Source organism: Oryx dammah, unplaced genomic scaffold (assembly GCF_014754425.2).
Source record: "Oryx dammah isolate SB20612 unplaced genomic scaffold, SCBI_Odam_1.1 HiC_scaffold_26, whole genome shotgun sequence".
In the NCBI taxonomy this organism is placed as follows: domain Eukaryota; kingdom Metazoa; phylum Chordata; class Mammalia; order Artiodactyla; family Bovidae; genus Oryx; species Oryx dammah.
The window spans coordinates 23,715,605-23,739,919 of record NW_024070210.1 but is presented as its reverse complement, the minus strand read 5'-3'; the positions used below and the strand labels follow the sequence as shown (position 1 = coordinate 23,739,919).

General features: G+C 35.6%; 1 protein-coding gene across 2 annotated transcripts in view; it reads left to right on the top strand.

The window, feature by feature from the left end:
- PALS1 (protein associated with LIN7 1, MAGUK family member) overlaps positions 1-24,138 on the top strand; it is an 81,937-nt gene extending 57,799 nt beyond the window's left edge. For both annotated transcript variants that reach the window (XM_040226243.1, XM_040226242.1), the window contains exons 7-15: positions 51-212; positions 2,251-2,328; positions 8,018-8,201; positions 11,930-12,001; positions 12,364-12,435; positions 14,774-14,941; positions 15,594-15,796; positions 17,178-17,288; positions 21,175-24,138. In XM_040226243.1, coding sequence (XP_040082177.1) covers positions 51-212; positions 2,251-2,328; positions 8,018-8,201; positions 11,930-12,001; positions 12,364-12,435; positions 14,774-14,941; positions 15,594-15,796; positions 17,178-17,288; positions 21,175-21,351 — 1,227 coding nt within the window. In that variant the 3' untranslated portion in view covers positions 21,352-24,138. The remainder of the gene's footprint in view (positions 1-50; positions 213-2,250; positions 2,329-8,017; positions 8,202-11,929; positions 12,002-12,363; positions 12,436-14,773; positions 14,942-15,593; positions 15,797-17,177; positions 17,289-21,174) is intronic.
- The last annotated feature ends 177 nt before the right edge of the window (positions 24,139-24,315 follow it).

Here is a 24,315-nt window from a genome sequence, read left to right as displayed (position 1 = left end):
GATATAAAAATGCATTTTTTAAAAAAATTGACTTGAATTGTATTTTTTAGGGTGCTACAGTTCGTAATGAAATGGATTCTGTTATCATTAGTCGGATAGTTAAAGGGGGTGCTGCAGAAAAAAGTGGTCTGTTACACGAAGGAGATGAAGTTCTGGAAATTAATGGCATTGAAATTCGAGGGAAAGATGTCAATGAGGTTTTTGACTTGTTGGTAAGTTGACAAGGGTAGAAGAATAATTGATGCAGTCTCAAAAATTGTTTCCTTCAGTAGACTTCAGAATAAAATATTTTAAAAGCATTTGAAAAATAACAAGATATCTATATAATTTCTAGCATAATTTTTACATATTATTTCCATAATATTTACTAGTAGCATTTTATTCTTACGGGGACACTACCAAGTTTATTTATACTGTTAGGTACGTTTTATTTGCCTCTGAAATCACTAATAGTAACTCATTAAATCATTCAAAATATATGTATTAAGTGCCTCCTATGTGCTAGCTGCTAGAGAAACAGTAACAAAACAGTTCATACCCTCATGATTTTTTGTTCATTTTCTTTATTATCTACAATTGATTGTTTTTTAACAGTATTAGATAATAACAATGGTATAGCTCTACACTGTTCACTATAATAGCCATTAGCTACATGTGCTAGTTATTTCTATTTAAATTAAGTAAAATTTAAAATTTAGTTCTTCATTCATGTGTGCATGCCAAGTTGCTTCAGTCATGTCCAACTCTTGGCAACCCTATGAGCCATAGCCTGCCAGGCTCCTCTTTCCATGGAATTCTCCAGGCAAAAATACTGGGGTGGGTTGCTGTGCCCTCCTCCAGGGATCTAACCCACATCTCTTACATCTACCTGCATTGGCAGGTGGGTTCTTAAACACACTACCACCACCTGCGAAGCTCTCAGTAACCGCATTTCAGGTGTTCAAGAGCAGTGTGTTACTAATGGTTATCATATTATGGTGTAGATTAAAGAACATGGCATTCTGTAATTCCAGTCCACTGATCAGAATTCTGTCATCTCAGAAAGTTCTATTAGACTGCTAGTATAATCAGGAAGCAATTTAGAGTCAACTTTTGAGGGCAGTTTATGATCACCTCATATATACTCATCAACCACATTTATAGTCTTATTTACTTAATATCAGTTGTTACATTAGAATTTCTCCTATCTGCGGACATCAGTTGTCAGATTTAGAAAACATCCTCACATTCTTATTTTTACCCAGTCCCATTCATTGCTTTGGTAGTACAAAGTGCCATTGGTTATTGTTCTTAGATCTTGTTTTATTGGCTGCTATGTCTAGATTGAGTACTGTTTCAGTACCGTTCCCTACTGTGTCAGGAGTATAAGTGTGATTTCTGTCTAGGCTGGAGGTACCTGAACAAGGCAGGCATTGGTGTACAGTTGTCCCTTGATATCCAAGGGGAATTGGTTCCAGGGCCCCCCACGGGTACCAAAATCCATGGATGCTCACGTCCCTTACATAAAATGGCACAGTATTTGAATGTAACCTACACACATCCTCTAGTATATTTTAAATAATCTCTGGATTACATATAATAGCCAATACAGTATAAATGCTATGTAAGTAGTTATCTGCAGATGGCAAAAACAAGTTCTGCTTTTTAGAATTTTCTGGAATTTTTTTTTCATCTGCAATTGGTTGAATTCACAGATATGGAACCCATGAATATGGAGGGCCAACTGTACTGGAAAATAATAAAGAACCTAGCAGTAAGACTATGTACAGTTAAAATATAGAATGAATGACAGAGACAAAGCATCTAGGAAGTAAGAATATTTGTATTTTTGCATCACTTTTCTAATCCTAGTGACAATTACCATTTCAGAGTCTACTGTACTAAAATCGATGTATGGCAGAGTAGATAAGCCAGAAGTACTGTAATATCTTCCAGCCCTTCATTGTGGAATCGTCCTAAACTTAAACTGAATGGAAAACAAAAACCCAAGACTTAAGGGCCAAGTGGCTTTCCCCAGTGGACCAGAAGACCAAAATTGTTGCATGCCATATGCCTGGGTAGCTCTAATATAAAAGTCCACAAAAGGGGTAATTTGTGCTTCCTGATAAAATGGGATTCATTGTTACCAGTTTCTTTTTTAAGTCTCCTTGAGGTTCTAGTATAGTCCAGACTAGGAACTGTTGATGATAAGATCATGGAATGATTTTCGTAAGTACAGCTTTTTAAAATACTGTGCTTTTTCTGTTGCAGTCTGATATGCATGGTACTTTGACATTTGTTCTGATTCCCAGTCAACAGATCAAGCCTCCTCCTGCCAAAGAAACAGTAGTAAGTGATTTTTTTTTAATGCTCCTTATTTTATGATGGGTACTGTCTACATTTTTCTTAATTAATAAACTTTATTTTTTGAGAGTAGTTTTAGGTTCACAGCAAAATTGAGCAGAAAGTATAGAGTTCCCACATAATTCCTGCCCCACACACGCACAGCCTCCCTTGCTGTCAACATCCCACATCAGGGTTAGGGTTAGGGGTTAGGGTTAGGGTTAACATCCCACATCAGAATGCTGTATCTGTTACGTTAGAGAATTTATGGTTTCATTGTTACCCAGATTCGTAGTTTATTTTAGGATTCACTTTTGGTGTTGTACATTCTATGAATTTTGACAAATGTATAATTACATATATCTACCATTGTAACCTACAGAATAGTTTCATTGCCCTGTAAATCCTCTTATGTTCTGCTTACTCATCACTTCCTCCCCGCTTGACCCATGACAACTACACTGTCTTGACTGTCTGGTTGTAACTGTTGCTTCTTGACCTGCCTATGATTTCTCAGGAGGCAGGTAAAGTGGTCTGGTATTCCCATCTCTTTAAGAATTTTCCAGTTTGTTGTGATCCACACAATCAAAGGCTTTGGCATAGTCAATGAAGCAGAAGTAGATGTTCTTTTTGAATTCTCTTGCTTTTTCTATGATTCAGTAGATGTTGGCAATTTGATCTCTGGTTCCTCTGCCTTTTCTAAATCCAGCTTGAACATGTGAAAGTTCACGGTTCACATACTATTGAAGCCTAGCTTGGAGAATTTTGAGCATTACTTTGCTAGTGTGTGAGATAAGTTTAATTGTGCGGTAGTTTGAACATTCTTTGGAATTGCCTTTCTTTGTGGGATCTTAGCTCGCTGACCAGGGATTGAACCTACACCTACTGTATTGGAAGGCAAAGTCTTAACCACCAGACCACCAGGAAAATCCCCTCTTCTCCATATAGGAGACTAAATAACTCTCTAAAGACTGGGAGCATGACTGAATTCTCTTGATTTTGGGGGTCTGGGATGGGAGGATAGAAATGTAGTTTTAGGGGAATTTAAAGACTTAGTAGAATACTAAAATCATAGTTCAGGGATACAAAGCATAGAATTAGCCACTAGCCCAGTAGTATTAATAATTGAAATATTAAGGCTCCCAAATAGTTTTTTTCCTTACAATGAATATCTACTTGATACCATTTGTGTACTAGGCACTGTGCAAATAAATGCTCACTTTATAGTAATAAACATGTTTGGGGTAAATATAATTTGGTGTAAATGTTGAGATGGAAATCAGTGAATATAAACACTGAGAATAAAAAAAGAGGTGTGGGATTGATTATATAAGGTTGGCAGGAAAGGCCTCCAGGAGAAGGTGATGTGAAGCTGACACCTGGTAGGATGAGATGAAGCCAAGCCTATTAACTTCCAGAAGAACTTTCAGGTATAATTTCCAAAGAACTTTGTGTTTGGAAAACCCATGGGAGTGGAGCCAAGTGAGGGAGTAGAAAGGTGGGGAGAGAATTCTGAGATGAGGCTTGAGAGGTAGATAGGGCCAGGTCAAGAAGGTCTTGGCCATGGCAGGGAGTTTGGATCTCAAATACAGTAACATCTGATTTGTGTTTAGAAACAAAACTACTCTGGCTGCTGGGTAGAAATTGGATTAGTAGAGCCAATAATGGAAGCAAGGAGATTTAGGAAAGTGTTGCTGAAGCCAATATAATGTATGATGATGGCTTAAATTTCTATGATAGCAGTGGCAGTGGAGAAAATTATGCAGGCTGTGTTCTGGAAGTAGCAATGACAGGACCTTTTAATGAATGTGAAGAGTAATGGATAGCCAAGAAGCAAATATGCTTCAACAACTGGATGAATAGTGGTATTGCTTACTGAAGGGCGATGTGGAGGAAAAACTGGTTTGGGGAGAAAAATCAAGAGGAGATACCTGAGAGGCATTCAGGTATAGATACCAAGTCCATAGAATTAAATACATTGTTGAGTTGCTAAGTCATGTCTGATTCTTTTGCGACCCCATAGATGTAGCGTGCCAGGCTTTTCTGTCCATAGGATTTCTTAGGCAAGAATACTAGAGTGGGTTGCCACTTCCTTCTCCAGGGAATCATCCTGACCCAGGGGTTGAACTGGCATCTCCTGCGTTAGCAGACGGATTCTTTACCACTGAGCCGTCATTCTGGAGTTCTACAGAGAGATCTAGGCTGTAGTTGTATTTATTGTGGGGAGATCAGGTCAAGGGAGCAGTCTGTCTATACATACTTCATGTGTTTGCAAAAAATTCTAAAGATTTTAAAAAATGATAGGTTAAGGATTATTCACAGCCTATGAAGATAATTGGGTTGAAAGAAAAGATTGAGAACCACATACCATCCAATATACTTTTCTCTTAAAAGTATAGAATGTATTATATAATTTTCACCTTAATTTTTTTCTCATTTGGAAGAAGATCTTAAGTTTTATAATGCAGTAAAATGTTTATAAATATGTATTTCATCAGATGATGAAAAAATATTAATATTAAAAAAAGAAAAAATATTAATAATTTCAGTGAACAGGTGGACATCTCTTTTCAGGTTCAAACAGCTGCTTTATTAAGTTTGCTGTTGCTCTAAGGTTCATATTTTTGTCTGCCTACTGCTAAACATCAATTGGATACCCACAGATACCCCAAATTTCTCCTGTTAAATATGGACAAGAAGAAGTAAAGATATTCCTTCTTGGGCTTCCCTGGTGGTCTGTCCACTGGTTAGGAATCCACCTTGCAATGCAGGGATCACCGGTTTGATCTCTGGTCAGGGAAGATCCCACAGCTGCAAGGCAGCTGAGCCCACAAGCCCTAGAGCTCATCCTCCAGAAGAGAAACCACCACAATGAGACGCCCTCGAGCTGCAGTAACCCCCATTTGCTGCAACTAGAGAAAGGCCCGGTGCAGCCATAAATAATAAATTATTTTAAAAACTATTCTTTCTTGAATGGGCATCAGAGAGGAGAAATCTTAGAATGAAGAGGAGGAATTTTAAAACTGTTGTTTGCCATTGCAAAGGCTTTTCCTGATGCTGCCCTTGGTATTTATTTATTTTTTACTTTGTTGGGTCTCTGTTGCTGCACTGGCTTTCCTCTAGTTGCGGTGTCCAGGCTTCTCATCGTGGTGGCTTCTCTTGTTGTGGAACACGGGCTTTAGGACAAGTAGGCTTCTCTAGTTGGGGGCTCTGGGTCTCCAGAGCACAGGCTCAGTAGTTGTGGCGCTTGGGCTTAGTTGCTCCAAGGTATGTGGGGTCTCCCCAGACCAAGGATCCAACCTACATTGGCAGGTGGATTCTTAACCACTGAGCCACCAGCGAGGCAAAGAGAAAAATGTTGGGCTGGAAGATAATTGTGTCTAAACAACCCTGTAATTTAAAATTTAAACAAATGATTTTGTTTGAATTAGAAACCAAACGTTGTTTTGGTCAGATATACTGTACTGATGCTACTGCATGGTGAAGCCCGGGAGCTTTCCTGTAGGGGTCAGAGTCTCTCCTTTATTTAAAAAGGACTGTCTTCCTTTGTATGGGAAAGGAAAAAAAGTAGCCACTACCCTGAACTGAAGAGGTAAGATTGCTGGACATAACTTCTAAAACTGATAAGAATTGCAGTGGAATGCCTGTGCGCATACTTAAGGGATAGTGCAGGTTCAGTTCCAGATCACTAAAATAAAATGAGTCATACAAAATTTTTGGTTTCCTATTGCATATAAAAGTTATAATTACATTGTTCTGTAGTTTGCGAAGAGTACAATTGCATTGTGTCTAAACAAACAACATATATACACTCATTTAAAAATACTTTATTGCTTAAAAATGCTAACCTTTATCTGACAACACAAGGTTGCCACAGACTTTCAGTTTATGTATATATATATGTATATATCTGAAAATGCAATAAAGTGAAACAATAAAATACATGCCTATATATAGATAGAAGTCACAAAAAAGTCACATAGTAAGTGTTAAGGCAGTACTCAGACTTTAACTCAGTCAGTTGGTTAATTTCTCTGATGTGAAATAAACTTTGCTCTCAGTTTTAGAGTACATTTTAAACAGCACTAAATAAACTTGTCACATAAACAAAGCATGTCCTCTCTTCTCCTCTTCCAGTCAACACAATGAGGGGCCTCATTCCAAACCAAAAAAATCTGAATGGTCAAGGGGTGAGACCTAAGCAAGAGTAGAGAGAAAAACATCTCTGGGTGATTTTGTCTGCCTCTACATAGACTTAGATGTAGCATCTTCACTGGCCTATTTAGTTTCCCTCAGGATAGTAATTCCCTAAGATTTTAGGGTACATCTTAAATGACATGTATGTAGCAATTATCCAAGGAACTTAATTAAAATACAGAATCTGAAAGTTTGAGATGTGGTATAAGAAGTCAGTATTTTAATAAACATCCTAGTAAGTGTTCTGAGCAAAACAGCATGCTGGGTATTGATTTCAGAATGGGATTTGATAAAATCATCCATCAAGCTGACAAGAAGTCTGATTTCATATATCTCTGAAAAGCTTGATAATAAAATGAACTCTCCACCACAATAAATGATGCCTATAGTTTCATATTTAGATTTCCAAGATTGTTTAGCTAAAAAGCAACAGTTTAAACATATGTGGAAGCATTATTGATTAATAGGAATAGTACAAGCAGAGATTTTATCATCCTATATATTCTATGCTTCTCATGCCAAGATTATAAAATTGTATGTATTCTTTTTACCCAGTCTCTCAGGTGTGTTTTGCCTTACTACTACCCTGTATAACACTAAAATTCAATTTTATCAGATTTCATATAATCTGCAGATTTTGGAAATGCCACATGCCACTTGACCAGGTTGGATAAAAATTTTAGATAGAGGAATTAAGGAGAATATTGATTCCTTTATACCTTTTAAGGAGTAAGAATACTTTTTTATAACTTAAGAAGTATATTGGAGAAAATACTGTAGGAAATAATTGAGCTTTTAATAAGGTTCATGTGAATTCTTACCTATTTTTAGTTCTGAGAGCATAGCAGGTTTTAGATATGCAAAGCACAGTTAGCAAAAATTTTAGCTTGTAGCACTAACAATATTTCAATGCCTACATACAGAACATGATAGGAATTGGTTATAAACTTGATTTAGATAATTTTAGCAGTTTGAGGTTGATTATATATGAACCTAGACATAGTCCTTTAGGATAGACTCTGAGCGATCAAGGCACAGTCACACTGACAGTGTGGTCAAGAAGAGATGATGGCACCAGGAAGCTGACACTCACCTGTTTAGATGACAGATGTGGAGAGGTTTACAGTTTACCTTGCCTGGTAATAGTGGTTTAGAAATTACATACCTTACTGCAGTCATTGTTTGCACAAGTCAGGAGTGGAGAGGGAGGGACTCTCTATTACATTCCTTCTGCTTCTGTCAAACTTTTAAGGCCTATTGGCCTGTTACAGCTTGTTAGCAGTAACAGTGCACTGTTTTGCATTCTCTTGCACATGTTTGCAATCAGCAGGACTGTCTTAATCGAAGAAAACAGATGAGTCTGAAAAAAATTCTACCTTGATTTGTTTTCAACTCGTAATACCTTTGTGCTGATGAAAAATTATAACACTCACATTGATGCTAAACATTGTGTTGCCATTTCATTATTGTCCTTACTTTTACCCTTTTTATTGTTTAGATCCACGTAAAGGCTCATTTTGACTACGACCCCTCAGATGACCCTTATGTTCCATGTCGAGAGTTAGGTCTGTCTTTTCAAAAAGGGGATATACTTCATGTAATCAGTCAAGAAGATCCAAATTGGTGGCAAGCCTACAGGGAAGGAGATGAAGATAATCAGCCTCTAGCTGGGCTCGTTCCAGGTAAAAGACAGTATGGTAGAAAGTACAAAGTTTAAAAACACATTTAAAACACAAATCTTCAAAGGGAAAAACTCACTTTTTTATGCCTTTTAAAAAACGATGTAGTTACTTTTCCATTTTGTTGGGTTTTTATGTTGTATCTGTAATATAAGTATCTTGGATGTAAGTCTCACCAGTTTGTTGGGCTTTAGAATGGGATTATCATATAATCTCATCAACCACTCGCATTTGTCCTACTGTTCACTGTAGGTGCATTGAAATTAAACCTGTTTTCAAGGCAACAAAATAGTATTGAACAATAAAAACATCAAGGCAACAAAACTTATACTATAGCAGGAGATTATCATCAACTGGGGTATCTTCCTTGATATCTAGATAGGAATTTGTTAAAGATGTGTGACTTTATTCAGAATCAAAAGAGTAAGACTGCTGAATTTATCTCTTAGGGTAGAAAAAGATGCATCTATCTTTAGATCGAAGAAAACTCTCTAATTTAGACTATACTAAAATAAAACTAGCTCATATTGGACATTAAGATTATTATAGAAACATATTTCTTGTGAAGATGATACTTAATGGATGAGATATGTAGATGTAATTTTTCCTATAGATTGTTTCTACAGTTCTCAGGACAGTATGACAGAATGAGGGAATATGTAAATTACTAAAATTATTTTGTTATTTTTTCTAGATCTGTTATAGTCACATACTTTTAAAAAATTTTAATGCTCTTAAAGATTTCCGTACAGCCATAGTTACTTGTTTTATCTAGAAACACAGTCTGTACAGTTACTGGAGATAACCTGATTTTCCTTAATGCTTTTTATGTGTCTCAAACTCAATATTAACCTTTTTTGCTTGTGGTCTTATAAAATGCACTAAGTTCAACAGATTATTCCAACATAGATGGAATTTGCTTATTGATTTTTTTTAAGAATCTCTGACCTGAATTGGAAAGAATTAGATATAAAAATTAAGTATAAAAGTAGAACTCTAATTGAGAATTTTCTAACTAAAACCACTTTTATCCTTCAGAAAAAATATACTTGATTCTAAAGTAAATCTCTGAAAATAAGATGAAAATCAGAAACCTTGAAAGCGAAATCATAATCCTAAGAGGAAAAACATAATAGGTTTTTCATTTATTTCTATCATGGGTAGCTTAATGTAGAAATGAAAAATCTTTAAAACATATACATACATACAAAGAAGGAGAGGAATTGAACACAGTAAATGTAAGAGAATATACTGAATGGTGTCTTTGAATCAAAAACTGATGAATTTTATGTAATTTTGGAAAGATAACTCTTAATTTGTTTGGTTTGCAATAATTCAAATGATCAGAACCATTGTAAGATCCAGCACAGTACTTTCCACATCAGTTCAGTTCAGTTAAGTCGCTCAGTTGTGTCCGACTCTTCGCGACCCCATGAATTGCAGCACACCAGGCCTCCCTGACCATCACCAACTCCTGGAGTTTACTCAAACTCATGTGCATCGAGTTGGTGATGCCATCCAGCCATCTCATCCTCTGTTGTCCCATTCTCCTTCTGCCCCCAATCCCTCCCAGCATCAGAGTCTTTTCCAATGAGTTAGCTCTTCGCATGAGGTGACCAAAGTACTGGAGTTTCAGCTTTAGCATAAGTCCTTCCAATGAACACCCAGGACCGATCTTTAGAATGGACTGGTTGGATCTCCTTGCAGTCCAAGGGACTCTTAAGAGTCTTCTCCAACACCACAGTTCAAAAACATCAATTCTTTGCCGCTCAGATTTCTTCACCGTCCAACTCTCACATCTATACATGACCGCTGGAAAAACCATAGCCTTGACTAGATGGACCTTTGTTGGCAAAGTATGCTATCTAGGGTTAGGGAGTAAGCGTCTTTTAATTTCATGGCTACAGTCACCATCTGCAGTGATTTTGGAGCCCCCCAAAAAAATGAAAATTGACACTGTTTTCTCGTCTATTTCCCATGGAGTGATGGGACGAGATGCCATGATCTTAGTTTTCTGAATGTTGAGCTTTAAGCCAACTTTTTCCCTCTCCTCTTTCACTTTCATCAAGAGGCTTTTTAGTTCCTCTTCACTTTCTGCCATAAGGGTGATGTCATCTGCATATTTGAAGTTATTGATATTTCTCCCAGCAATCTTGATTCCAGCTTGTGCTTCCTCCAGCCCAGCATTTCTCATGATGTACTCTACATAGAAGTTAAATAAGCAGGGTGACAATATACAGCCTTGATGTACTCCTTTTCCTATTTGGAACCAGTCTGTTGTTCCATGTCCAGTTCTAACTGTTGCTTCCTGACCTGCATACAGATTTCTCAAGAGGCAGGTCAGGTGGTCTGGTATGCCCATCTCTTTCAGAATTTTCCACAGTTTATTGTGATCCACGCAGTCAAAGGCTTTGGCATAGTCAATAAAGCAGAAATAGATGTTTTTCTGGAACTCTCTTGCTTTTTCCATGATCCAGCGGATGTTGGCCATTTGATCTCTGGTTCCTCTGCCTCTTCTAAAACCAGCTTGAACATCTGGAAGTTCACGGCTCACGTATTGCTGAAGTCTGGCTTAGAGAGTTTTGAGCATTACTTTACTAGCATGTGAGATGAGTGCAGTTGTGCGGTAGCTTGAGCATTCTTTTGCATTGCCTTTCTTTGGGATTGGAATGAAAACTGACCTTTTCCAGTCCTGTGGCCACTGTTGAGTTTTCCAAATTTGCTGGCATATTGAGTGCAGCGCTTTCACAGTGTCATCTTGCAGGATTTGAAATAGTCAACTGGAATTCCATCACCTCCATTAGCTTTGTTCATAGTGATGGTTTCTAAGGCCCACTTGACTTCACATTCCACGATATCTGGCTCTAGGTTGAGTGATCACACCATTGTGATTATCCTGGTCATGAAGATCCTTTTTGTACAGTTCTTCTGTGTGTTCTTGCCACCTCTTCTTAATATCTTCTGCTTCTGTTAGGTCCCTACCATTTCTGTCCTTTATTGAGCCCATCTTTGCATGAAATGTTCCCTTGGTATCTCTAATTTTCTTGGAGATCTCTAGTCTTTCCCATTCTCTTGTTTTCCTCTATTTCTTTGCATTGATCGCAGAGGAACGCTTTCTTAGATGCTAAATGGAAAGCTTTGTAAATACTGAGCTGTTAAAACTTCTAGCCTTTGTTTATTATTTATCTTTTTAAATACATGATATAAAAAGAACACATTTGAATCAGTTCTAATGAGGTGGATGAAACTGGAGCCTATTATACAAAGTGAAGTAGGCCAGAAAGAAAAACACCAATACAGCGTACTAACGCATATATATGGAATTTAGAAAGATGGTAATGCTAACCCTGTATGTGAGATAGCAGAAGAGACACAGATGTATAGAACGGTCTTTTGGACTCTGTGGGAGAGGGAGAGGGTGGGATGATTTGGGAGAATGGCATTGAAACATGTATAATATCATATATGAAATGAATAAAGGAAAAAAAAGATAAATACATGATATGTAATCTAGTAATACATGTCCTAGGATTGAGTGAGAGCCACATTGGAACTTAACACCTTAAACATTTGGAGCTTATAATCATAGTTGACATTCTCTCATGTACTGGCAGGAGGATTCAGAAGGGACTGTAAATGAACAGTTACTCTGGTGTTGTCCCTTAATTAAAGAAAAAAAAATTTCATCTATTCTTTTGTCTGTTTCACTCTTTTTCTTCTCTATTTATTAGGGAAAAGCTTTCAGCAGCAAAGGGAAGCCATGAAGCAAACCATAGAAGAAGATAAGGAACCAGAAAAATCAGGTTGGACTCTTATAATTGACATTAATGAGAGGTTTCTTGGGTTTCCATCTGGAATCAGGTTTAAATTTGTATATCAGAACTGTCAGGGAAGATGTATTCATGGCAAGATGGATGTGAGAAGCAAAGCTGCTTATCTTAGGACTGTTAAGAAAGGACAGGATTTAAGTATTAAAGATTATCTGTCTATAATGTGAGATTAATGGAAAACTTTAACTATTTCCCTGAAAAATAGTTATTCTGTGAACAATATAATACATGTCTGTAAATTTAAATTTAAAACTAGAGTTCTTCAATTTGAAATACGTAGCTTTATTCAGGGAAACAAATACCCCATTTATACTTATGTTTCTGACTGTCAACAGGAAAACTATGGTGTGCAAAGAAGAATAAAAAGAAGAGGAAAAAGGTTTTATATAATGCCAATAAAAATGATGGTAAGTTCCACTCTCAGATATAGCCATATTTACATCCAAAAGAGGTCCATGTCTAACATTTGAAAGAAACTAAATGAGATTTTTAGGGAATTTTACTTATGGTCCTGGCCTCTTAATGTAACATACGTGTGTATTTACTAAAGTCATTTAGCAGAAATTATTTTCTTCTAGAAACCTGTGAGTAGTGCAGAATTTTGAAATCTGAGAAAAAGTAGTTTAAAAATTAAAAGTATGATGTAGCTGTATAGTGTTGTATTGATAGTTTTCTCTTAAATTGTTTTCCTATGTAAACTCTTCGTTTGCAAAGTTAATACTTGTTCCTAACAAATTCCAACAATTAGATGTATTTTAAGTAAAAAATGAACATTTTTGCCTATCGTAACTCATCTCACCTAGGCAACCCATTCCATGGAGTCTACTGGCTGAGTCAGGCACACAGGAGAGTGTTTTGTTTTTATTTATTGTTAGTGTTAAAAGTTTTTCAAATTTTAGCTTCTTTTAAAATCAAAAGTTCTGATAACACTGGGCTTATATTCCTGTTTGTCAGCAGCCTACTGAACCTGAATGATGGCTATTGCCTTTTTAGTGGACCCCTATCTAGTTCAACAGTCTCCACCACATCCAATTTTTTATAAACCCAGCCTGATACATTGCTTTCATTACCTTCTTGATTGATCTTTATGGGCTTTAGAATTTGCTACCCCTTCTTTAATTCACATTAGAAACAAGCCAAATAATAAAGCAAAGGAACTCTGTAACTTCCTACACAGTTTATAAGGCTTATTTTTATTCTCTCAGTACCTTAAAAATTTTTGGCAGCATAAATGAAACTAATGAAAATGTTACAGATTATTGAAAATTTTGATATAAACTAAACCTGAGATTCTACCTACTATAATAAATTTTTTTTCAAATTAAACATCCTTAATGCTAATTGATAGATTATATAACTAAGAATATTTATTAAATTTATAATTCTTTTCTCTATACTTGAGTAAGTGATTAATATCTCTGTTTCTTTATCCTTTGAAACATACTGGAGTTAACTGGGTCAGCTCTAAAAGCTATTTTACTGTAGGAAATTTGCAAATCTAAGTCTGTGAATCAAAATATTTCCAGTCTGTACATGTTAGAAGAAGGAACTTAGTTTTTCAGAGGGAAAGTGTTTTGAGAAGGAAATGCTTCACATTTATATTTCTGCTCATGTTTGTTATTAGAATTAATTTTTTATTAATGATAATTATAATTTATAATAACTATTCCATTCAAGGGGAAATAGCCTTCATCCATTTAGTTCTCAAAATAAATTCCTTGAGATTACAGATTAGTAAGTTCAGGTTCAGATATGAAAGTCACCTGTTTAAGTTCTTACAGCTAATACATGGTTGAGTTGGAATTTAAACAAGTAAAGTTTGAGTTCCTACTCTCTGCTCTATGTTAATCACTGACAAGCTTAAGATGGTCCCCTCTCCCTTGGAACTTATAGCTGACAGTCTGACTACACATCTAACTCTTACCTAGTCAGGTGAAGTAATGAGAGTGAGCAGATGACAGGTCACTAGTTGTCTGCCTTTGTTCTTACCACATGACAACTCTGATTTCATCTGGATTACAGCTTTAGGAATGTTAATGTACCAGTTATAATTTATACCTCTTCTTGAATCATGATCACAGGTTAGTTTTAGTATTCCAGAATAAGGTAAACATAAATGTAGGAAGTTGGATAGCATAGGTATGCTATGTTTTCAAGTTATATAATCAAAGAAAAGTATTCCAGCGTTCTCTGTGAACACCAGGCACAGCACTATTTGTAAATGTTTATCTGTGCCAGGTATTGTTTTCAGCATACACATTTTCTGCTCCTTAAACCAACCCTCAAATTAAAATATTGGTATCCCCCAGTTTATAAAAATGCCAGCTATTATTCTCATTAGTTTATACCTTAGTGCCTCACTCTGTCAAAATATTATCTGCAAACTAGCTATTTTATATGAACCAGTACAGTTATATTAAACATTCAAACACAGTGTGAAACAAGAGAAGCAGTAATCATTTCTAGAAGGAGTAATATACTATTTATTTTCATAATATCCTGCTAAGGATATAATGACATGAGAAAATACTTATGATATAATGCTACCCAGTTATTACTTTCTTGATCTCAAAAGTTGTATTTTTAACCATGATAACTTGTGCTGTTTTCCAATTTTTTGGAAGAATTATGAGTATATATAAATATACCTTTTATATATTTATATAAATATGTTTATATATAAATATATCTTTATTATACAGCAGTAATTCTGTCTGAAGGGCTTAATTTTTCCTTTTCTCAAAGATTATGACAATGAAGAGATCTTAACTTATGAGGAAATGTCACTTTATCATCAGCCAGCAAATAGGAAAAGACCTATCATTTTGATTGGTCCACAAAACTGTGGCCAGAATGAATTGCGTCAGAGGCTCATGAACAAAGAGAAAGACCGCTTTGCATCTGCAGTTCCTCGTAAGTTTGGATGCATTCCCCGTTTTCCTGTGAATTTCAGCTTACCTCTGTAGAACCTAATTGTGTAGGGGAAGTTTTCACCCATTTCCTCAAACAGTGATGTCCAAGAAATAGGAACTTTATTTTTACCAAATCTTTTGAGAATTTGCTACTAAAGATAGTCATTCTTGAGTACCATTTTTCTGAGAGTATGGTACTAATTACTTTCTACAAATGAATTTCAGTTTTGGCTTCTTATAATTCACTGTTCAGTATGGAATCAGCTCCTGGTTTTTTTAAGTGATGCAGAAGATAGAACTTTAGACCTAATCTCTGAGCCTAGAATTTCTGTTTAAACGTTGTATAGTACCTAATCTTATGGAAAAATTGAGTGATAATGTTTTAAATGAAATGCAAAATGAAGTAATTTAGAGTGTGAGTATAAAACATACTAAATGTAACTGTTACTAAGATACTAACACCACAGTTTTGTTTACTTCTCAATTTAGAAATAAAACCAGTCAATGGTAAAACACATGGGGGTCTAACGTTTCCTTAATTCATTACTTTTAAATTTGTATTACAAAATAAAATTTGTTTCTGACTAGCAGAATTATTCCTCACCCTTGCTCTGATCTGTGCTTACTAATTTTGCCTGATTTTGTTTGCCTAGATACAACTCGGAATCGGCGAGACCATGAAGTAGCTGGTAGAGATTACCACTTTGTTTCACGGCAGGCATTTGAGGCAGACATAGCAGCTGGAAAGTTCATTGAGCATGGTGAATTTGAGAAAAATTTGTATGGAACCAGTATAGATTCTGTACGCCAAGTGATCAACTCGGGCAAAATATGTCTTTTAAGTCTCCGTACACAGGTAGAACTCTTTTGGTTTAGAGTGTTGAACTTGTATTTTGGTCCAAGAATCACAGGACCTAATTAACTTCTCATACAGATTTTTCACACTGATTCTTTACATGAACTCAGGTTGCTAAATCACTTTCAATTTCCTCAGAGTGGAAAATACATGTATTACATACTTGCCTGTATATAAATGTACATAGTTTCAGAAACTTAAAATACAGTAACTGTTGTGCTGGTAGTACTTTAGTATTTTAAGGTTATAAAAGAATTTTCCTTTCCCATATGAGAAAAATTAGATTAGTGAGAGGTCATTTTTATAGTTTTAAATGCCATTGTTCAAGTATTGGTACTGTAATGAGTGGTTGATTGTAGCTAATGAAACAGCCATTGCTTTCCATTATCTGTCATACAAAAAAAAACAAAACCTTCAAAAATTACTAACAGTTGCTTTTTAGATTTCTGTTTAAAATAATTTTAGAAATTTTGTATTTTTAAGATCATGTTTTTGTGTTTTTTTTCTTGATTGTACAGCTTTAGCATAAAACTTTCCTTAATGTGGTGGAATCTACTCTGTATGTCAACTCAGGAGATACAGGCAGTGGTTATTAAAGAGATGTATATGAGAAAAATTGACTCCAAAATGGCTTTTCTGAAATAGTAATTAGGTTTTCTTTATTTTAGTCTTTGCTATTCAGTTATAAACATTAGATTTAAGAAAAGCATCCATGTTTTTATTTTTACTAAATTCCTTAAGAATTCTTTATTTTGGCTAACAGAATTACCAAAGAACTTAAAAGTAGTTAAGCATATTGTCTTAATTACTGTTTTTAGATGGAAAAGGACATGTTCATATAATCCCCATTTTTGTGGAATGCTTCACTTTAGGGACACACAGTCATGCAATGGCAAGGTGAAAAACTATAATCTCTTAATTCAGACAGTCTGCTTTTTTTTTTTCTTGGATGTATTTTTCCAATTTTTTTTTTTTTTTTGCATGTGTATGTGAAGTTTTTCTCTAATTCTTTTTGCATTTAGATTGTGGCATATGGTTAAGGTGACTGCTCATTTGTAATTCCTTCAAAATGGATTTTTAATGTTATTGTAATCTGTGTATGATCTTATAAGAGCATTTCATGTTAAGTCTTCATTTCACTTTTGGTACACAATATATTCTTATATTGAATGGTAGGATCTTTTCTTTCTGTTCTTTTTTCTTTTTCTCTCTTTGATTTTTTAAATTATGAAAGAATGATAACCCATCTATAGGAGACTTGGAAAATACATGACAAAATTACATATAGTTCTATATATTACAGTTATTTTTTAAAATAGATAAATCAAGGTTTTAGTTCGAGTTTCAATATCAAACTCTCAGATCTGTCTTTGCTTTACAGTCCTTGAAGACTCTACGGAACTCAGACTTGAAACCCTATATTATCTTCATTGCACCCCCTTCACAAGAAAGACTTCGGGCATTATTGGCCAAAGAGGGCAAGAATCCAAAGGTAAAGTTATTATACTGTTAGACTATTCCATTAAAAGTAAACATGAAAAGCCAAGGCTTAATATGTCACAGTGCTTAAAAACCACATCAGCTTAGCCTTTCAAACTGATTATTCTTTCTGCCTTGTCACTTTCCCCAAAACTGCCACACTTGCCTCTGGTTGCATTTAGGCAGTTCTCCAAAGCAAGGGGCTCCTCTTGTTCTGCATACAGTTCCTGTTGTTATTCCAAATGTATGGTAGCCTTTGACATTTCTTAAAACTTCCGTCATCTTCACACAGATGCATGTTATTTCTGATTTCTTAAAACTTCCATGTTCTCTTCACACAGATATATGTTATTTCTAAGAAGGGTTAGATGACACCCACCCCGCCACCAAATATTCTCAGCAGATTCTTAGGGATTACCCACATTTTCTGCAGATATTCCATATATGCCAGGATCCAAGTTGAGTGCTCTTGCCTTTCTCTTCTTTTTTCTGATTGAAATTTTATGTTCTGTTTGTCTTAGGCATTTGATCTTTTCATATGATCTGAAATGGAAAATTTTTAAAAATTATCTTATATTAGGTGCTGAGTGTGGTTGAGGTGATCCATATTATACCAAATGATACTAAAAATTAAATGATAATATAGTGATATATATTAAAGCATTGATATTTATTTGACATTTTAAACATATGATATGAAAACCATCAAGTGACATGCTATATCACAGTAACAAATACTCTTCCTTGTTCTTAGCAGATTTCCTAAATGGTTCTATTTATAAAGGAATCACTTAGAGCTCATTTCATTTGCCTTTTCAGTCTCCATAAAAACACGTACTACTCCTCCTCCTTCAAATCTCCTCAGAAGTCACAAATCACACCTTTCCTTTTCTTTGGTTTTTGACTATTGACCACATCCACCAGCCTTATTTTTTCCTTCCCAGGATATCTTTTTCTACTTTAGAAAAAGATTTGTTATTCATCCTATATGGTGTTTATTTTTCAATGTCTTAGACCTCAGGGACATCCCATCCTTTATATTGAGCATAATTCGGTTGCTTTGTCATAGACTAAGTAGGCCAGCTGGTTAAAGTAGTGTTTCACTCCGTTTTCATTTTTGCAGTCACAAAAGACCATATTTGACATGATTCCATTATTTGGAATATCTAGAATAAGCAATCTATGGAGACCAAAAGTAGATTAGTGGTTGCCTAGGGCTGAGTGTTGGGAGAAAATGGGAGTGGCTGCTAATGACTATGAGGTTTTGGGGGAAGGGGAACAGGGCATGGAGAGTGGAGGGTGAGGAAAATGTTCTAAAATGGATTGTGGTGTTGGTTGCACAACTTCTCTGTGACTACAAAAAAAACTGTTCAATTGTACATTTTAAGTGAGTAAACTGTACGAGTCCACCATTCAGTTGGTTGCAGTTCACCATTAAGTGGGAGAATTGTGAATGAATTATATCTCAAGAAACCTGTTATTGAAGCAGGAAAAAAACCACAGCAGGCTTTTCTGTAGAAATTGAAGGCTGTTTTAGAATTTGTGTGCAAATTTTAAAGAATAACCAAAAACACTTTAGAAAAAAGTTGGAAGCCTTTTTCTTTGTTAATTTTCTTTATTGTTTGTTTTCCATTTCATTGAGTTACCTTATTTTTATTTTTTATACTTACTTTGGCTTTAATTTGCACTTGCTTTAGTTTCTGAAGAAAACATGATTTTTAAACCTTCTTTTCTAATTTATATATTTTTCATTATCATTTTGTTAGAAACATTTCCTAATTTCCTGTCATTTTCTTTCTTTAATCCATGGGTTATTTAGAAGTATCTAATTTCCTCCTATTGGAGATTTTAGAATGTTTTATTGTTGTATAATTCCATTGTGGTAAGAGAACATATTCTGTAAGATGTCAGTCTTTCAAATTTTGTTGAGCCTTATTTTATGACCCAGTATCTGTTCTCTCTTGGCGCATGTTCCTGCACACCAGTAAGAATGTATATTTTGCAGCTGTTGGGTAAAGGGTGATGTATCTGATTGCTTTTTATGTTTTATCTCCTTTGGTAATTAATAATGCTTACCACACAATAGAAGTGTTAAGTAAAAACTGATCCTAAATTTTAACTCTGTGAAATAGTGTTAGGTAAGAAAGTAATGGTGTTCTTCACTAAATGCACAACTTAAATAACCAGTTATCTTGTTACATTCTGAATCTGGTTTTGCTATAATGGGGTCTTAAGAGTGGTAAACTAATAGTGTGAATTATTATGGTCAATTTTGCCTATAGATAATTTTTTCAGGCCAAAGATTTTTGAGCAAAATCATTTTGTTTCAATTTCATCATGAATTGTAAAAGAATTAAAGTACCAAATAAATTATATAAGTCATTTTTGGCAAAAGATAAAATAATACTTGTTTGATAAGGAAACATTTAGGATTAGATACTCAAGTGAATCTATGTAAGATGTGCAGCTTAATAACATTTACATTTCAAATCTAGTAACACAAAGTTTAGATTCTGTTTTGAGTTCTAGAATGTTCTTTCAGTAACCTTGAGCTTTGGGTAAACATAAGTTGTGACCAGAACATCACACTGTGTTCAGTTACAATGGTGTAGTAGCTTCCTGCTGGGAAACAAAGGATTCTGTGTGCCAGAGCCAGCTGCACAACATTCCAGAATGAAAATTAGAGAGAGCCACACAAGAAACCAACTCAGGACAAGCCAGAGCTATCATCATATTTTTAGTATGTTTTCCTACTGTTATAAAAGTTTGACTTTTTGAATGATATAAATTGCTTGATATTGTGGGTCCAATATCTTTTGTATGTATGGCCTCTGTGGCTGAGACATTGGACATTTAATTAGTTCTCTTCATTGACGGGGTGCCTTGGCAGTTTCACTTTCTTGGACACCTGTGCTTGATCATCAGGGGTTCTGGATAAGTTTTGCATATAACCTTGCCATCTGCTTGTCTGTGAAAACACTTGTTTCCTTTACATATTAAAGTAGCCTGCTTCTATTTGGCTTCCCAAACTCTTAGGATACTTGTTTTTGCATCTTAAAGACCTCCTTTGTGTATTGAAATTGTCTACCAACTTAAAGTATAAAACTATTTCCAAAAAAAACATAGATTATTAAAATCTTGGATTTCCAGCGTGTTTTCATAAAAAAAAAAAAGATACCCATTCTATTGATCCTTTTCTCATGGTTTTACTCTTTTAAACTCCACAACAGATAAAAAAGGCAGGGGCTCTTTGTAAGAGCCGGAATAGGTGCTATTTAGGGTCCTGCCAGAAAAGTTCACTCTGTTACAGAAGACGTTTTAGGAAGAGGTTATGATGACCTAAAATGTTTGAAAATGAGCGTCTGTAGAGAATTCAGAGTTAACAGTCTGTGCTCTTGAAGCCTCTTGTGGATAAGACAGAAACACATAAAACCTACAAAGCAGTATAAACAGGTTATGAAAAGAAAGTGAAAGTCACTCAGTTGCATCTGACTCTTCACAACTGCATGGACTACCACATAGTCCATGGCATTCTCCAGGCCAGAATACTGGAGTGGGCAGCTTTTCCCTTCTCGAGGGGATCTTCCCAACCCAGGGATCAAACCCAGTCTCCCACATTGCAGGCAGATTCTTTACCAGCTGAGCCACAAGGGAATCCCATAAATAGGTTTTGGACATTGTACTGAGTCACAAATGATTTGCAGTGAGTGTGCTAAAGAGGCTAAAGCAAAGCAAATCTCTGTGGCCATGACAGGGTTCAGGAGGAGCTCTGAAGTTGAGTATTTTGAGAAACAGAAGGAAAGCAGTATGTTAAGGCCATTTCTTGTTTTTCACCCATCTCTGACTTACTGTCAAGTTTAGGATGGTTTACCTCATAGTTTTTCATCTTTTCTTTGCAGCCTGAAGAGTTGAGAGAAATCATTGAGAAGACTAGAGAGATGGAGCAGAACAATGGCCACTACTTTGACACAGCAATTGTGAACTCAGATCTTGATAAAGCCTATCAGGAACTGCTTAGGTTGATTAACAAACTTGATACTGAACCTCAGTGGGTGCCATCCACTTGGCTGAGGTGAAAGCATTCGTTCTGTAGCGAGACTGGACTTGACCCGGGAGACTGCCCATAGGAAGATAGCCCTGATACTTGAGCATGTCTCTGAGAAGGTGGCAGGCAGTGTAAACTGTAGACATGTTCTTAGATCTTGAATTAGTGAGAAGAAAATGCCCTTAAGCAATTTGTTAACAGCAGTCTTTATTCTCTCTCTGTACCTGGCTTTAAAGGTTCTTGCCTCAGATGGGGATTTTAAATGGAAGTTTTCAACAGAGCCGTTCTAGTTTATCCATGGTAAAAGCCCTTTAATTCTGTTTTCATCTAACCAAATCTTTTCTGCCTAGTCATATTTCCACAGAAACATGTATACACACACAATGGTCCATGTTTCACACTGCAGTAACTATTGATGTTATTTAACAGTTAATTTAAATGATTTCATGAGAATTTGGGAGTGAGGGGGAACTGTGCTGTGCACTGGGCAAGACAACAGTATTTGGTTAGAAGACTGGTTTAGTCATCAGAACTACTTTTTAAAAAAATGGTGCCACTTTGGTCTGGAGCTACTCTGTTAGCCTTGAATTCACTTATATGTCTTTTAATTATTAAAAACATTCCATTAGGAGCACCAATTTTTTTAGCTCAAACTTTGTGGATCAGACTTCACTGCAGGCTGATCTAAAACATAGACAACATATGCTGATCTTTTTAAAGGTATAATGAGTTTTTGAAATTTTATCTTAAACTGTCACAACTGATTTGGTAACTTCCTTTTCCTGATCTGCATAGTACAATAGAATGTATAAGTTATATTTTTATGAATGGCAGATATTCATATAAACTGTGTTGATTATTAAAAGTTTCTTCCTCATGATGCAGGTTTTTACATACATGAGAGGACATAGCACATTTGATGGTTTTTGCATTTTATATATGAACACAGTATAATTTGATGACTGTGTTATATATGTAGGTAATAAACTGGAATTCTGTGATCAATATAGCTGCTGTACTGTATACTAATTTAATAGATTGACAAATGGTCATTAATTACACTTGTTCAGCATTGGAATAAAATTATATGAGAGAAATGATATGACAACTGACTTTGAGATCAGAGGAAAAGATGACCTGAAAGTCATTTGACTATTTTAGGAAAAGAATACTGCAGGGGAAAAGTTAAGCATATAGAAATAGGTTTTTATCCTAAAAAAGTCTGCCTCTTATGACCAGAATGCAACAAGCTAAATCATAAAACATTTAAGCTAATGAGATTTTCATACTGTCTCTATAGCTTGAAGCTTTAAAAAGTCAACTTCTGTAATTCGCATGGAAAGTTAATTTGTAGTCTCTTCCAGGTTTAGGGGATGGTGTGGTGTGTGACAACCTCAAATGTGAATGTCTTGATTTTATTTTTATGATGACTACAGCTACAACAATTCTGTTTCCAAAGCTAAACACTGGAATAATATTGAATTGTCACTTATTAACATAAGCAACTGTTTTTAATGAGTAGTTTGTCTTGGTGTCATGTATGTATTTGAGTTTTTCTCTTTTGCATAATATTATTTGAACAAATGTAGACTGTTTATATGTAGCCTTTTTCTGTTCGACTTTGTGTGGCCTCAGAGTTGGCTGTAGAGTATGTCTAATGCAGAAATGATGTTCCTTAGAAGAAAGTAACATCCCTAGGTTGAGGGAAGGACTGCCATACATAGTGTCTCTTCAGGTCTGAAACACTCCAGTTTATGGTAGGAAAATGCAAAGGTCACAGTGATTTTCAGCAATGAAAACAAAGGACTGTAAGTACTAAATCATTTCACTTTCCCAATTTACTTTCTCCTTAGGAATGAAAGGTAGTCTATGGAATTTTGTGAGCTGCTTAGCATAACTGACAACTGTTTTCAACCCTAAGGTCTAAAATGTTTGTAGTTTCAGTCAAGTTAGAATTGAGATTTTAGGTGGTGTCAGTAAGGGGCTATCATGCTAGTCTCCTAGTTAGCCTGCAGACCACAGGGCCACACAAGGGCCACGTGCTAGGGACTCGGGCACGGCTTTAACAAGCAGGTTCAAGGACCCTGCCAAGGCACATGCCATGCCATAGTGTACTCTTAAAAGTCTAAGGTGATGAGATATTTTAGGGGTCATTGAAATCTTATGTAATTCTCTCCTTCCTCATCAGCAGTGATAAGAGGAATAGAAATGTTTATATCCCACACTTTGTTCAGTCCCAGTGACATGGATGTGCTGGTACTCGTCCCAGTCCCTCCAAAGTGAAAACTGAGTTGTTGCTGACTTCTTTGAAAGAAAATAGAAAAAACCTTGCTCCCTACCTAGCTGGGCTGTATACCACTCTGGTCAATTCCATTTCCTGGCCTTCTGTGCTTCTGATTGGAGACCCCAATGTTGGGGAGGTCTTAACCACTTAATAGGAACCATACCGATAGCTAATGAAATGCACATTAGTTCAAATAAGAAAATAACCTTCCTTTACTAAATTTTAAGTCAGAACAAATAGAAAGGAGAATAGTTTTTAGATTAATCCAGATTTGCTTTCTATGAAAATCTAATATCTGGATTTTTTTTTTCCTTTTCTCATGGCCTAAGGAATAATTTGAATGTAATTTTGTGAATGTGTGTGGAAAATATAAACCAGGGATTTAGCCTTAATAAAGGTAACTTTTTTGACACCTGTTAATTAATCTTCCTTTGTACTTTACTTTGCCTTTATCTGCACTCTGTTATTTTGAGATGTAATACTGCACAACATAATGTAAAAATAAAAAGTAAAATTATGTTTCAAATTTTAAAAGCCACTGACTACTTTCTCTGTGTGCTTACATCCTCTGCCATTCAAGGTTTTGACACAACTAAAACGACCCACCCATCTTCAAGTTTTGCTAGCAAGTCCATTGGAACCTCTGGGTGAAACACAAAATGTGTTTTATTTTTCACAGTGGAAGACTGCCCCCTTTTGGCACAAATGTAG